The 16,374-nt window shown below is 38.5% G+C and overlaps 1 protein-coding gene and 1 long non-coding RNA gene across 2 annotated transcripts in view; one reads left to right on the forward strand and one right to left on the reverse strand.

The window, feature by feature from the left end:
- LOC123593579 overlaps window positions 1–14,931 on the reverse strand; it is a 94,729-nt gene extending 79,798 nt beyond the window's left edge. Inside the window, exon 1 of the long non-coding RNA XR_006710390.1 lies at window positions 14,851–14,931. This is a non-coding gene — a long non-coding RNA (uncharacterized LOC123593579). The remainder of the gene's footprint in view (window positions 1–14,850) is intronic.
- The window catches only part of MUSK (muscle associated receptor tyrosine kinase), a 92,398-nt gene that overhangs the window by 71,738 nt on the left and 4,286 nt on the right, over window positions 1–16,374 (forward strand). Inside the window, exons 9-12 of the mRNA XM_045469647.1 lie at window positions 4,786–5,049; window positions 8,242–8,417; window positions 14,853–15,054; window positions 15,548–15,739. Of these exons, the coding sequence (XP_045325603.1) occupies window positions 4,786–5,049; window positions 8,242–8,417; window positions 14,853–15,054; window positions 15,548–15,739 (834 nt within the window). The remainder of the gene's footprint in view (window positions 1–4,785; window positions 5,050–8,241; window positions 8,418–14,852; window positions 15,055–15,547; window positions 15,740–16,374) is intronic.

Below are 16,374 nucleotides of genomic sequence, written 5' to 3' on the forward strand. Positions count from 1 at the left end.
CTTCTTGAGGACACTGGATACGGCATTTCAGCAGAAGGACATTTGATCTATGTCACAGAGCAGGGGTTGGCAAATGTCTTCCATAAAGGCCCAGATATTAAATATATTTGGCTTTGTGGCCACACAGTCTCTATTGCAACTGCTCAGCTCTGCTGCTGCAGGGTAAAAAGCGCCGTGGGTGACTCATAAATGGTTGAACATGGCTCTGTTCCCAAAAAATGCTACTTATGGATACTGCAATTTGAATTTCATGTAATTTTCACTTCTTTTGATTTTTTTCACTTAAAAATGTCAACACCATTCTTAGCTCACAGGCAGTATAAAAACAGGCAGTAGGCAGAATTTGATCTGTGGATTCTATTTGCTGACCCCCACCTTAGAGAATCAATTATATACAAAGATACTAGGCAGGAAAGAATAAAAATTATTCCAGTTTGCTTTGGACAGTGGAAGGGGTGTTGAACCCGCCATCACACTTGTTAGGAAAGTGCAGTTGCTACATAAGGGAACACTTGCAGGGCAGTTCCGCCTTATCCACAGGTGATACGTTCCAAGACCCCCCCCCCCCCAGTTGACGCCTGAAACACAGAAAGGCCTGAACCCTACATATACTATGGTTTTTTCCTGTATATACACACCTGTGGTAAAGTTTAATTTCTAAATTACACGTAGTAAGAGATTAACAACAGTAATCACATGACAGAACAATGATAACGATATACTGTAACGAAAGTTGTGAATGTGGCCTCTCAGACTATCTTATTTGCCGCACTCACCTGTCCTGTGATGCTGTGAGAGGACAAAATGCTTAGGAGAGGAGGCAAAAAGAGGTGAGTGACGCAGGTGTGAAAGCGTGGTGTGACCTGTGACCTTCTGCTGCTGCGTCAGCAGGAGCATCTGCCTCTGGCCCTTGACTGACCGCAGGTATGATACCAGGACAAGCAAAACCGCGGATAAGGAGGAAACGCTGCCCCACAGGAGAGCTCTCAGCCATGCCCCGCCCAGGGAGGGTGGAGAAACGTGCGAGAGTTTCCACTGGAGGAGCGGGGCTGCCTTAACCCAAAGTAGCCTCAGCTGGCCCTCTCGAGGTGCCCCTGGGGCAAAGTAATGTATGTTCAAAGGGAGAAGAGGTCTCCTTCGTAGAAACTGCAAGATCACATTTAAAAGTGCTCTATCCATTTTTTGGTTTCTCTTCCTGTTGCTTCATTGTTGGTGAACAGGTAAGGGCATTAAGGAAGCTACTCCTGAAATCATTGCTGCACTATATGCTAATTTGGATGCAAATTTAAAAAATAAAATTAAAAAAAAATGCCCTACTGGATGTGATTCCTCTCTGTTAAAGCGGAGAGAAATAAGAATAAAAGGTGTAGTGAGGCTCCTTTAAGTGTTCAGTTTGACCAAGCAGAGTTGTGTGTTTTAAGTTAAAGGAGGGACCTGAGATCATATATCCATTGCTGTCTCTGAAAAGAAAAAACTTTACAGAAAGGGAGGTCAGCCAGGTTTCATTTGTCAAGAGGCAAGAGAGGGACTGGCTCCACGTGCAACGTGAACCAGCATTTTTGGAGCTTGTCCGGCAGACCATTCCAAAATAACCAGCATTCTGTGAACAGATCCCTGTGACCTCTGCCCCACTGTTCGTAGGACAGACAGGACCCGCTGCTTTCGGGGTTGCTCCATTTGTAGTCCCCAGAGCTGTGATCAGGGAAACACAACTTCAGTTGAACAGGGAGGGGTCTCGTCATTTGCAAAAGAGAGCGGAAGATACCCGTGGAGATTTTTTGCATTCATCTTGTCCCCCAGTTTTTGCCGTGAGCGCCTGTTAAAACGTTTAAGTGATAGGGTTAGGAGGATGAGGAACAACGGCCCCACGTGCCTCCGGCTCTTGCCTCTAAAATTTGATCACCACAAAAAACTACAGGTTTATGAGTCTGCAAAAGAGAGAGGAAAAAGAAAAGTTGTTTAAACTCTGAAACTCTGGGCAGTCTCTGTATATGTGTATGTGTATATATCATTATACATAACATATATGTATTTGGTCCTGTAGATCCTTGACCTTGTACAGCTAATCCTAGCATAGATGTATTTCCAAAGCTAAGTCTTTAATGCCCCTAGGAACATCACAGAGGCACAGATAATTAGTAAGAACCATATATGTTGTATTGTATGGTTTTTTTCCCAGCAGGCAAAGGGTTTTCACAGGTTACTTCTCTGCAAGCTGGTAGAAAGAACCAAAATGACAACCAAGATCTCATTTCTATTCAATACATATTCTGCTGTTTTTTCTTTTTTCTTTCACATTATGTAACTAATAAATAAATGAGGACTCCATACTATCAGGCCAACTGAGGTTGTTTCAAAGATTTTTCTTGGCTTTTATTAAGACAGCCAGCAGAAATACACACAAAGAGATTGCTTATTAATTGCCAGTAATCCTCATTTCTGAGGCTATTTTTATTAATTTTTCTTTTGTATACCTTTTCTGTTTGTTTGGTTTTTTTGCTTATATAGTTAAAGGAAAAAGCATGAATTTTTTAATTCAAAAACTACCTATGGGAAAATAAAGAGAGTCATTCAATGGTTAATACGTGATGGCAGAACCTGGATGAATAATGCTCAGCCAAGAAACACTAGGGGAAATAGCTAACTTTTACATGACATGGTTTTTGTTTTAAATGAAAAGAATCCCGCCTGCTTTTATCTATCCCCCAAGGTATTATACCAAGGTATTATATTAATATGTGAGACCATTTGGTAAACCAGTTTGAAGTATTTCTGGGTATTAGGTATTATTCTTCAGTTTCTTAGAGCCCAGCATCCTTGCTTCTCTTGAACTTTCTTAGTGTTACCATAGGCCAAGTTTCCTTGGGTGTTAGCTCAACCTTATCTGGCCCAAGTTTTCATAAGAGTTTTCTGTTTTCTTATTCAAGGCCTTTATTTTAAAATATTTTTTAGGGGCGCCTGGGTGGCTCAGTCGGTTAAGCGGCCGACTTCGGCTCAGGTCATGATCTCGCGGTCTGTGAGTTCGAGCCCTGCGTCGGGCTCTGTGCTGACAGCTCAGAGCCTGGAGCCTGTTTCAGATTCTGTGTCTCCCTCTCTCTGACCCTCCCCCATTCATGCTCTGTCTCTCTCTGTCTCAAAAATAAATAAATGTTAAAAAAAAAATTTTTTAATAAATAAAAAAAATATTTTTTAAATACTTATTTTTGAGAGAGGGAAACAAAGCGTGAGTGGGGGAAGGGCAGAGAGACAGAGAGAGGCAGACACAGAATCTGAAACAGGCTCCAGGCTCTGAGCTGTCAGCACAGAGCTGAATGTGGGGCTTGAACTCAGGAGTGGGGAGATCATGACCTGAGATGAGGTCAGATGCTCAATCAACTGAGTCATCCAGGCACCCCAGGCCTTCACTTTTAAAATGAACTACGAACTAGAAGTAATGCAATAAAATCATGCTGGCTAATCAGTAAAAGGCTAGTATGAATTAGAGAAAGATTCTATATTATAAAACATTATTTCAAAGTATAATATTTCTTGAAAGTTCACTGTTTTACCTGAATGAGCTGTATACCATTTAATAGATTTTCTTTAAACACTAGTCAATGATGGTTTCTAATCCAAGTATCAATTGTTTGAATTCAAATGGAGTCTCTTCACAATTTAAAAATTTCCCACAAATTCCAACTTAATTTTCTTAAAATCCTTTATATAAAGATAATGAAATGTGAAGTTCCAACAGCTGTACAAATCTAAATGAGAATACAACTCAGTTTTTTGTCATTGTTAACAATATAGATCTGATGGAAAGTATAAGAACATGTTGAGACTGTCACAGTGTCTATATATAATAAGTGCTCAATAAAATGTGACGGGGGAGTATAGGAGTTATTATCTTAATTCTCAGCATTCCGCTAGGGGGCAGTGGATGAGTGCAGAGAGTACCAGCAGTATTTTTCCATTCTGCCTATTATTCTCCTCAGTTGTTACAGCAAATAAGCTTTTAACCTTATTTTTGTGCTAGCTCTATAGAATTTAGATTTTTTCTTCATATATTACCCATTAACACACAATCTGAGTTCCAAATAATTCCTTACATCACTCAACAAATTAGAACCTTGGGGCTCTGGGTGATCAGATGACTCTCCCCAAATCATGTGAAGAGAAAATAGCAAAGCTAAAGATGCTACTTAGCTCCTTTGAAAGCCATATCCAAGCTTCCTCCTCCCTATGTGGCTTTCTTTTTCTTCTTTAATGAAATGCTGGGAAGATGTCTGAGTGAGAGGATCTGAGGATAGGTGTTGCAAAGATGCATGTGTTCCACAAAATTCAGGTATTTAATAATCATAACACATAAACCTATGTTCAAAAACCTGGCTTACCACAATTATTATGCTTAATCATTTCTTAATCATCACAATGAATATGTTTTTAAGATGTCTTTTACTCAAATCAACTCCATTTGTAAGAAGCATATGAGGTGGCTTAACTAAGAGTAGTTAAGTTCTATTTATAGTGTAAATAATAAAAACACTCAAATCTATTGAGTCCTTGATAGTTCTCAAAACTGTCCACATCCATTTTCACATACAATCCTATAATAGCCCTCTGGAGTAGCTGGAGGTGATATAATTACAGCTGCAAATGAAAACAGTATTCAGATAGAACATTTCAGCCAATTTGCTAGTACAATCTTCTCCTATTTCTGTGATGCAGAGGTGGAAATAAAAAAAAAATGGACTGAAGGCTAAGAAACACCATGTGATTGGGTACGTTGTTCATTTCTTCCTTCAGTAAATTACAGAAAGATAACAAAGGCTACTGCGCCCAGTACAGAGGGGAGGTATGTAATGCTGTCCTGGCCAGAGACGCTCTTGTTTTCTTCAACAACTCCTATGCACACCCTGAGGAGGCCCAAGAATTACTGGTTCACACGGCCTGGAATGAACTGAAAGCAGTGAGCCCATTTTGCCGGCCAGCTGCTGAGGCTTTGCTGTGTAACCACATCTTCCAAGAATGCAACCCTGGAGCAGTACCTACTCCTACACCCATTTGCAGGTAAAACAAAAGAAGAAAGAAATGGGAAAATTCTTTTGATTGCAAACAGGAAGAGTTTTCAAAAGAAGTTGTCATGTGCAACAATAAAGGCAAAAGGTGGCTTTTGCCCAAAATAGAAGGTAATTAATTGGACAGAATTCCTACCATCTAACTCCCTGATGACCTCCTATAATACAAGGACTCTAAGCTTCTAGAAAATGTCATAAAAGGTACAATATTCTCTTATACTTGCTATTTTTCATATTGTTGGCATATTCATAAATATCCCTACTTTCTATGAAATAAATATATACAACCTGAACAAACATGGACCTCATGCGTAAGCTAAGATAGCGAAGAGAAAATGTCTGTTTCAAATGTTTCAGCATTATTTGCCAATGAATAGGAGATCTTGGTGAGCATTTCAGGGTATTATTTTATATCATATGTATATTATTTTAAAATACATTCCACCCAATGCTCTTACCGAAGTACTAACACCCTTTCTCACGGTGGGGGGGGGGGGGAGGGGTTGTAATAAATAGTTATTTCTTTAAAACCCCATACTCTTTAAACATGGAAATTCATAAATCCGTATATGATAGAATTATCTTTGCCTTTATTTCCTTATGGAGAAAAGATAGGAAGCAATCTGGCTTTTGAGCCAAATAGAATACTATTTTCAAACACTATTTGTACTTCTTTCTAGATACATGCGACCTTGGCTAACCAGTTTCCTCATCTGTAAAAGAGAGAGGATTAAAAGATCAGTTGAACCCATGGTATATGTTAGAAATGGACATTGTTTGCTTTTGAAGAAAACACATGAAAACTACCAACACAGCACATTTCCACCTCTGTTTGATAAAACCAGGCCATTATTTTTAGCTTTTACATATGATTGCATCATCATATATCCAACTACCTGGTAGAGATCTCTGTTATTTATCCCTCATGCTCACTGTCATTTATATTATAGAAAATCTTTCTGTTTCTTAAGTTCTCAATTTCGATTCATCTCTTGTTCAGCTAGAGTAGATAATTTTTAGAAGATTACATGTAAACATTTTTCACCATAATGTTGTGATCATGTGTGTGTGTGTGTGTGTGTGTGTGTGTGTGTGTGTGTGTGTATTTCTCACTATTTATTTAGGTCTTATGTTACATTCAGTTTTCCTCAAAATCTTGTGCACTCTAATTGTTTTTTGACTGTGTTGTAATGAAGAACATATAGGGCAATCCTGAATTTTGTTCCTTTGTAGGGAATATTTTTCTCTTGACAAATGGTAGGAGGATTCTTTTTTAATCTTTGAGATTCACAATATTTGTCAAATTCATCTGGGAGTAATTCTTTTTTCATTATTTTCTTTCCTATAATTAATACAAAAATAATGGATAATGTACCTTAATTATCAGGTTTACCTCCTTCTTGTCCTAACAATGTTTTCTTTTAGTATATCTTTGAGTATTTTCCATTTTTTCTGTGCTCTAGTTTTCTTATTGGGAAGCATTATCCGAACTCTGGGTTTCTTCCTGGCTCTTCCATCTCAGCTGTCTCCTCATACATTATTTTCACTGTTCATGCATTCTGTCTGCATTCAGTTTGGACTTGTAAAGTTTTCCTCTGTTACTTGTTCAATGTCTTACAGTGACATTTCTTTACTGATTTTAATGACAATTTTACTTTTGGTGTTGATTTCACTTCTTTGTGGTTTTTATTTTCTTCAGTTAACTTAGTTTTCAGTTTATTTTCCATTTCATCCTGATTTTTTTCCTTGCAAAAGACTCTTCTATAGGGGTCATCTTTAATCATGGCAATGGAAGCAAAACAAAACAAACAAACCTTTCTCTAATGTGTTCTTCCGATTAGAATAAAAAATAGCTTTCCAGGGTATTTGCTTCCTCCACATGATGTGGGCTGTGGAGTTTCTTTCACCTGCCCCCTGTTGATTTTTGCACAGTTTAACTGTGCTGTATGAATGCAGAAAGTTGTGTTTGTGTGATCCCGGGCCGGGGCGGGGGGGGCCGGGGGGGGGGGGCAAGGCATAAGCAGAAGCAAGCTAAGTAATTCTCCTCTGGTTTTTCAGGCTCTCCTCTGGTTTTCAGAGGCTTGAAAGCCTCACTGCTCTCCCTTCAACTGCGGACACATCAAGAATTCAAAATCCTATTGTTGTTCTCATGACTCCTATTGTATCCTATCACAGTCATCTGCAAAGCCCTTTCATTCCACACATGTTCAGTTGGCCCTTACTGACAGGTGGTTGCCCAGAAAAGTGGCAGTGTAGGCATGACTATTTTAAAAAGACACCATTATGACACAGATATGTATATGCACACACATACATACACAACCACAAATTCCTTCCTCGCTGAATCCTTTAGCTATTGAATGAACAACATTGCTATTATCTCTAATTTCTTTAATAATCTCTAATTTCCTTTTATTTTTAATCCAAAATGTCTTACTTTGGAGTTAACCAGGTTTCTCCTATGTAGTCTTATCCTATTTTTTATAAGATAAGCTTGAATAAGTATTAATGCACAAAATTATAATTAGTATAACTAGTCTTTCTTCAGTCTCTTCACTTACAATAAAACACATGAGTGAATATAACATTTCATATTCAAGTAGACATTACCTTGACTTTCTCAGATGGAAGCATATGCAGAAATGGGATAGGGGGTGGCTTCTCCAAGGCCAGGGTGGATAGGACCCATATGCCCTCCTGTAACCTGCCAGGAAGGTGATGTCTTCTGTTCTGATGGGCAAAGCATTCAGACAGGCCAACTGTGCCCCTCAGTCCCTGCCCATTAGCCCTGAGATTGAATCTCTCAGGCTAGACACTGATTGACAATGATCTATGACTTTTATTATGTGTATTTTTTAAACTCAATGCACCTTGTTTCTGTGCCTTTGTATTTATTTTACTATGAATATGAGGGAATGCACATCAGGGATTCCTTTTGAGCTTAAAAATTCTTTTCCCCCTCAGTAGTGTTAGCTACACTATGAAAACCAAACAAGACAGCATTTCGTCTATATTTCATAAAGTCTCACATTATTTACAATAAAGGATCCTTTAAAAATGCTTTTGCAAGAGCAGACAATGTACTGTGATGATATTTTTGAAAATACAGAATCTAGGCTCTGCCACAAATTTGGCTTTAACATGCTATGACTCATCAAGTTTTGTTCTCCCTAAAATATTTTAGAGAATACTGCCTGGCAGTAAAGGAGCTCTTCTGTGCAAAAGAATGGCTGGCAATGGAAGGGAAGACTCACAGAGGACTCTACAGATCTGGGATGCACCTGCTCCCCGTGCCAGACTGCACCAAACTCCCCAGCATGCACTGGGACCCCACGGCCTGCACCAGACTGCCATATTTAGGTAACAGAGTTCTCTCAATACTTTAGAGGTTACAACAAATTTACTATTTTGAAGAAACTAAGTTGTGAGCTTAAATCTCCTAATATTTCTAAGCATTTCTAACTTATTTTTTGAGTTCTGCCCTTTTTAGAGACCTAATCACAGAATCCTACTGTCCACCCTAATCGCACAGGTCAGCATAAGAGTTTACTCCATTTGGTTCAAAAAGAAATTAAAGAGCACTTTTAACTGCTGCTTAAGATCTTATTTCATAAGGGGATCTTATGAAAGCTTGTAACGGTTTTTGGAATGTGCAGAGAATGGCTAAGAAACCTCATATTATGTCAGATGAGTGGAATAAAAGAATAAAGTCCCCCTTCTTAGCCAACGAAGCAGATTTCTAAGCATGCAAAAATAAGCCACATGGTTGAAAGTGCTGATCTCACAAAACAAAGTTGAATCGCTGCATGTTGTTTAATGAACTTCGTTTGTAAAGAGCTATGTTGTTAGCCCTAACAGCTGGTTTAATTTCAATGACACAATCCTTTCTCATTCGAATGCAAAGCATGTTGACCAGTTGTATGCTGAAAAGCTGAAAGAGAACTTGCATTTCTTAGCACTCTCTCACAGAATATGTGAGATATCTGGATGCTCATTTAAAACAAATTTTTATCCTTTCCCCCTCAGATTATAAAAAAGAAAACTTAACAAGTAAGTAATTTTGTTTGTGCCCTTGAACCCTTATGTGTATGTAATTGGATTCGTGCATGCGTATTTACACTCCTACTACATGATGTCCAGAACAGGATGTACGTCCCTTCTCAAAGGCTGTTTTCCTCTGCTTACTGGGGTAAAACATGAAGGAAGATCATCAGAGATCTCAGCTTACAGCTTCTAATTAGGCCATGAAGAGCAGCATATTTAGCATATATAACCTACCCTAAGGTTATAACTTGCTTTATCCTTTCAATGGCCACAAAATAAGCAACTGAAAATGCCACCTTCTGATTTTGCATTCTTGATTTTTATACCATCTAATTATTTACAGATGAAAACAAGTATTTATTTCTTCATTGAGCCGATTCATGATCTTCATTTGTGACAAGAGATCTTTCCTTTGGAAGATATGTTTTTTAAGACATCTGATTTCCAGTATGAAGTTTACAGAGTCAAATCAAATGTTTGGGTTTTTTTTTAATGTTTAATTATTTTTCAGAGAGAGAAGAGAGAGAGAGACAGAGCACAGGCAGAGAGAGAGAGAGGGAGACACAGACTCGGAGGCAGGCTCCAGGCTCTAAACTGTCAGCATAGAACCTGATGCGGGGCTTGAACCCATGAACTGTGAGATCATTACCTGAGCCGAAGTCGGACACTTAACCGAGTCACCCAGGAGCCCCCAAATCAAATGGTTTTAAAAGTGGATGCCTCCAAATCCCTAGGAAGGAACTCAAGATGGTTGCTTGCAAAGAGAGGCCTAGACACGAAGTTGAATCAGGTGATGCTTTAACCCTACCAGAATGCAGAAATCTTCAGAATGAAATTGGAAGAGTTTTTCATTTCAATTAACTTCCTCTGATTTGAGCTTTCTAGGGCTTCAATCATACTCATTTCCTATGAGGTATATTCTGGGCCTAATTGCCTCTGCACCTGGCAAAGTGCCAGGCCTTGATTTTACCAGCTTCTTTCAAGAACTAAGACTTAAAAGTATAAAAAGAAAGAATGCTACTGGTCCCACTTGAATCACTCAGCATTAATAAACAAGAGAGGTATGGAAACCCTATTAATTATTATTCTGCAAGCCTGTCAAATTGTTATTTCCAAATTGAAGGAATGAAAAAGAAATGCTTCAATCCTTTGTCATATAAGTAGCTAAAGCCTACTTTGACTGGACTTTTAATTGGCAACGGTGGTCTTTGTTACCCTTTGTTTACTCATTCATCCATTCAAGCACTCACTGGGGGTTTACCATGTGGAAGGTGCCGACCTTCAGTCCTAGATCAGACAGGGACACACACAGAAAGCATCCATGTTTCTGCCTTGTATACCGATTATAAAAATTGTTAGCTACAACTAGCTAACAATAAACCAATTTCCTACTCTTAACCTATTTTTATGAAATCTTTGGTACATGTCAGAAAATGAACTCCAAATGTCATAAATGGATCATTTCACCTGACCATGTCATGGAGAATTGTCTAAAAGTATGCTCCCTGGTTAAATGCAATTATCACGGAAGAAACCGGCTTGAGCTTCTCAGGCAGGTTGCTAGCTAAGCAAAGAAGTCATCCTTATTCAGTCGAGTGTCCATATTTTACGGAATGTATAAAGCCCTCAAATATTTCTTGAAGTTCCTTGATTTCTGAGTAAACTCTATAAAGGATATTGCCAGTTCACTTAGAAGGGTGACAGAAGATTTTTTTTTTTTTTTTGCTTGAACACACACAGTAAGATTTCAGTAGTTTCCATTTGTATAACTTCTTCTGCTGAAGTGAAATCTTTTTGAGCTGGCGATGTCTTTGTACTATTTACTTTGTCTGCTGAGCAGACATCTCACTATTCCTGAGTTCCACAAGGCTGCACATACTTCGTGTGTTCCCTCAGATGGCTTTGTGGGTGACAGAGTCTCTGTTTCCTTGCAATGTTCAGATTAGCTTGCTTTCACCTGCATAGTTAAAAGTTAAATGAGCTGGACATAGCCTTGAGTGACATTTCTTTTTCTCTCAGGAATCTGTAGATGTGATTTCACTCTTTTCCAGCTTCTAGGTTTGGAAATGACTGGTCGTCTGGTATGAGTCTGCTTACTTTTTCCTATAAGCAATGTGTTTCTGTTTTGAAAGCAACTTCGAGGATTTTCTCTTTATCCTTGTTATCCGCGTAGTGGAAATCCTATGTAATGGGGCGTCACGGAACATCTCTTTCCAACTCTGCATTCAGGACCTCCTTTGTCTTGGTAGCTTGAAATCGGCCATGGAGGTCAGGCTGTAGGCAGGTGATATTTCTAAAGCAAAAGGCTGATCACGCTACTCCACTGTTTAAAACCCTCTGATGATTCTCTCCATTTACTGCCAGGCCAAGTCCAAATTACCTACCTGGGCATGCAAGGCCTTTTATGACCCAGACCTGGTATCTACAGCCTTACCTACAGCCTTACACTCCCCCAACTCAACAATGAAACTTTCAGATGCATTTTTAGGGAAGCATGCCGACTGCTTGGTTTGGACCCTGATACATGCCACTCCTTTGTGAAACACTACCTCCCTACTTGCCCCCTGCCCCCCCCTCCCGCTCCACCCACACACACATACCTTCGACTGCTTGTTCCCTTTTTATTCAACTTAAACACTTACTCCAGAAAACCTACCTAGTTTGCCTAGACCTAGAATTGAGCTGTCCCGGGCCGTTCACAAGCTTATCAGTCTTACAACATTTTATTATAATTACATTTTATTAGAATTATCGGTTTACAAATTATTTCCTAGCTAAATACCTTAACACAAAGACTTGTCGTGTCCACCATAGTACTCTTGAGACCCAATGTCAATACTAACTCAATGACTACCTTAATGTATGGATGAATGAGTGAATAAAAACTCCGCTGATGTTCAAAGGAAAAGGGTGGAGGTAAAATTGATGACAGAGGACAAAGATAAAAAGATGCTGGAGATCTGGATTGATAATTTCGATTCAAAGAGATAATCGATGTCCCTCTAGGGAAGGCCACAGCAAACAGATCAGAGGCAATAAACAAGGAATAACAAAACTAGCCAGAAAGGAAGATATAATTAAATCCATAAAGCAAAATTATTGTTCAAACAATGCCAATTTTTGCATTTTGAAAATAAATCTTACTAAGTCCTCATGGATCACTCTCTTAATATGTGTGATTTTTTTTTTTTTTTTTTTTTTTTTTTTTGAGAAAGAGAAAGAGACAGAGACAGAGTGAGAGCAGGGGAGGGGCAGAGAGAGAGACACACACACACAGAATCCAAAACAGGCTCCAGGCTCTGAGCTGTCAGCACAGAGCCTGATGTGGGGCTCAAAACCACAAACCGCGAGATCATGACCTGAGCTGAAGTCAGGCGCCTAGCCCACTGAGCCACCCAGGTGCCCCAATATGTGTGACATTTTTGATAAAAAAAATTATCCTTATATTTACTAATGAGATTATACTACCAATTTTACAAATTACATTGCATTCCTTTCCACGTTAAATAAGTATGAACTGCCCTATAAAATCCAGATACAAAAATAGTCACCTCTTTCTGCCTTTCAATGATTACTCCTACTTTATTATTAGCAGGAAGTCTAGCTTTCCCCTCCCCACCCATCTTGGATTGATTTTTTAAAAAACCTTCAGATGACTCAGTCCAAAGAAAGTCAGATCAGTTTTCAAGCCAATCATAAAGGAACCCGGGAAGGCTAAGTCCACTGTTGTTGTGACACCTGATGAGAAATGCTGTCATTGCTCCGAAATGCACTGCTGTGCTGTTCCTCCAGTTCCAGTCCTGTGCTGATGTTCTTCCTGTCACAGAAAGGACCAAACTAGGTCTCCATGGGCTTTAAACCCAGCTACGGGTGCTCAGGCCGTAATAACTGTGTCCACTGCTACACTAAGAAGTCCTATGTGGACACCCCTTGTAATCTCTGCTTTTGCAAGTGTCCTATTTCAAATGGCTTTAGGCGTCTACTGCAATAAAAGTTTTCTTTTGATTTTGTGATGTGTTATATTAATATATGTCTGTATATCAAACATATAATTCTTTTGCTATATTGCAGCCACTTTTGTTTAGGATTGTTTAAATCTATGTTCCTTAATCTAGGAACGCACTTTTCTTTGGTGCTAATGTTGCCAGGGTGTGATATTAGTATTATAATAACTTTCTAAAATAATTTCATAGATTCTTCTCTTACTGTAACATTTTATAAAATCTGGGAATTTTATTTCTTCTGAGACCAAAAGAATGTCTCCGTAATTCTATAAAGACTTTTAAATGTCCTGGTTATGACTATCTTCAGATTTTCTGATTTTTCAAATTTGGCAATGTGGTCCTATCATTTTTCTAAAGATTTAAAAAAATGTTATTGCATAATTACATTCTACTATCATAACTCCTTTACCATTCCTGATTTCATGTTTATGCTTTTATCTTTTAAAAATTAAAATCCTACTTACCAGACTACTTTAATAAAGATAAGACCAAACCTTGACCTATTTTTAAATTCTGGCATTTGTGGTATGTGTATTCTAACTTATTAATTACTGCTTGTACCTAGCTGTTACTTTATCATCTATTTTTGTTTTCTGTAGTTTTTGTTTCTTTTCCAAAGTCTTGAGTTAAATGTCTAGTTCATTCACTTTCATCCTTTTTGTCTAATGGAAAGAGACAACACCGAGTTTACCATTGAGGACGGCTTTGGTCAAAGCTCACATCCTCTATCAGCAAACTATTTTCTAATCTGTCACTGTGGCTACTTTCTGTGTAGGGTACAAAGGATATTGTTTGCTATTAGAACATTCTTGTCAATGTTATTAAAATACCCTGTATCTGTGTTTTTGTCTTTACCAGTCAATTAAAAGAATATAAATTAATAAAGTTGTTTTCACAGATACACAGTGGACTTTGTACTCTACAGAGTGATATGAACGTGGCATCTGTCGGTTTCCAGGGAAATGCAGATTTTACCTTGTTTTCATACTGCATTGACTTTTTTAAAGAAATTTTAAATATTTATTTACTTTTGAGAGCAAGAGTGTGTGAGCAGGGGAGGGGCAGAGAGAGAGGGAGACACAGAATCTGAAGCAGGCTCCAGCCCTGAGCTGTCAGCACAGAGCCCGACGCGGGGCTCAAACCCACAAACCGCGAGATCATGACCTGAGCTGAAGTCAGATGCTTACTGATGGAGCCACCCAGACGCCTCTGCACTAACCTTTTTAATAGGAGTTTGACAGTTCAATTTTTAGATGAACTAACTTCTCATTTGTGTCTAATATTTCCACTCTTCATCTCCTATTATTTTTGTTTTGTTTGTAAATCAACAGTAAATGTGTATAAAAGCTCAACTTTAGACAGTCCTGTCTTCAAATATAATTTCATGAAATTATTTTATTTAATAACCTAACAATTTCCATAATTGTTGTCAGGTCATAAAAAACATGATGCAGTGTGAACAGCACTAACCCAGGATCTGCATTTGTCTTGGAAAAAAACAGCTCCTTTCTCTGGGTCTCATCTTTAAAAATCTGTGATTCTGCAAGTTGGATTTACTTGCACCTCTGGATTATTACACTTGGACTTTAGAAATATATAACCAGGGACGACCTGATCCATAAAAACATATTCTTAAAATTAAATTTGGCTTACTAAACTTGCTTGACTTTAGCGAAGATTCCTTGACTACAAACATTGCTTCTTAAAAGTTTAAGAATGAATGAAAAAAATTATTGTTCACTTACAGCATTCCCACCAATGACGTCCTCAAAGCCAAGTGTGGACATTCCAAATCTGCCTTCCTCTTCTTCTTCCTCCTTGTCCGTCTCACCTACATACTCCATGACTGTAATAATCTCCATCATGTCCAGCTTTGCAATATTTGTGCTTCTTACTGTAACTACTCTTTATTGCTGCCGGAGACGAAAACAATGGAAAAATAAGAAAAGGTGAGATTCTAATTGAAGCTAATCACATGTAGTAATATATTAAAACCTATAAACTTAACATGGGAATTGGGGATGGGAAGAGGGATCTATACAACACGGCCAGTCTCTTTAGGACGTCTAATGCCTTGCTTTAAGATCAAGCACCCCACCATGATCTTTAAAAATATCAATACCTTTTTGCAAAGGATCACATGTCCTAATGTTAACTTTTCACAGTAGAGAGAATCTAAACGATAATTTCGAAGAATATGGCTACTCCAGCTCAGCCCCATTGCTATGCCAACTGGATAGTGACAAAATTCCCACGAAAATGTGCTTTTTGACTCCAGACCAAACGAAATATTTCTTGCTCTAAAACTGAAGGATCTTCAGTTGCCTTTGTATAATTTGTTTTGTTTCCTCCTAGCATCCTCTCTCTTTAAAACCTGAGCCTAAGTACAAAGATCTCACCTGACCCTGAGCTCATTATCAATCTTGCCTGTCTTACCTGCAGAGAGTCAGCGGCAGTAACCCTCACTGCTCTTCCCTCTGAGCTCTTACTAGACAGACTTCATCCCAACCCCATGTACCAGAGGATGCCACTCTTGCTGAATCCCAAACTGCTGAGCCTGGAGTACCCAAGGAATAACATTGAATATGTGAGAGATATTGGCGAAGGAGCATTTGGAAGGGTCTTTCAAGCAAGGTAAAGTTACCCCTGTGAAAAATCTTTCCACCGAATTTGTACCTGAAAGGCTGTGAGACCGCTCCTTTGATGCCTACGCTGAATGTATGATACCTATTATCAAATAATTCTTCACATCATTAACCTCATCTCATGGAGTACTTACACTCTGAATCTTAATAATTTTTTCTCTCTGCTGGAAAATAGGGCTGGGCAGAAGGAGAGAACCTTCATTTATGCTGTATTCAAATTATAAGCAATTAGCAAAGTTTAATTATATTTCCTTTTCAGAAATAATTTTATCACACATTTTAATCATAATTTCTTGCCTTGTTTTTAGTAAATAATTCTAAAATTTACTTCTCTTCCATTTTCTATTGCTATATTCTTCACTTCATCTAAAATTTACTTTGAACTAGCGTTTCCATTTAAGAATTCAGACTCTTGAGGCACCTGGGTGGCTCAGTCAGTTAAACGTCTGACTTCAGCTCAGGTCAAGATCTTACGGTTCTTGAGTTCTAACCCCGCATCAGGCTCTGTGCTGACAGCTCAGAGCCTGGAGCCTGCTTCAGATTCTGCATCTCCCTCTCCTTCTGCCTGTCCCCCATTCGCATTCTGTCTCTCTCTCAAAAATAAGCACTAAAAAAAATTTAAAA

Source organism: Leopardus geoffroyi, chromosome D4 (genome assembly GCF_018350155.1).
Source record: "Leopardus geoffroyi isolate Oge1 chromosome D4, O.geoffroyi_Oge1_pat1.0, whole genome shotgun sequence".
Lineage (NCBI taxonomy): Eukaryota > Metazoa > Chordata > Mammalia > Carnivora > Felidae > Leopardus > Leopardus geoffroyi.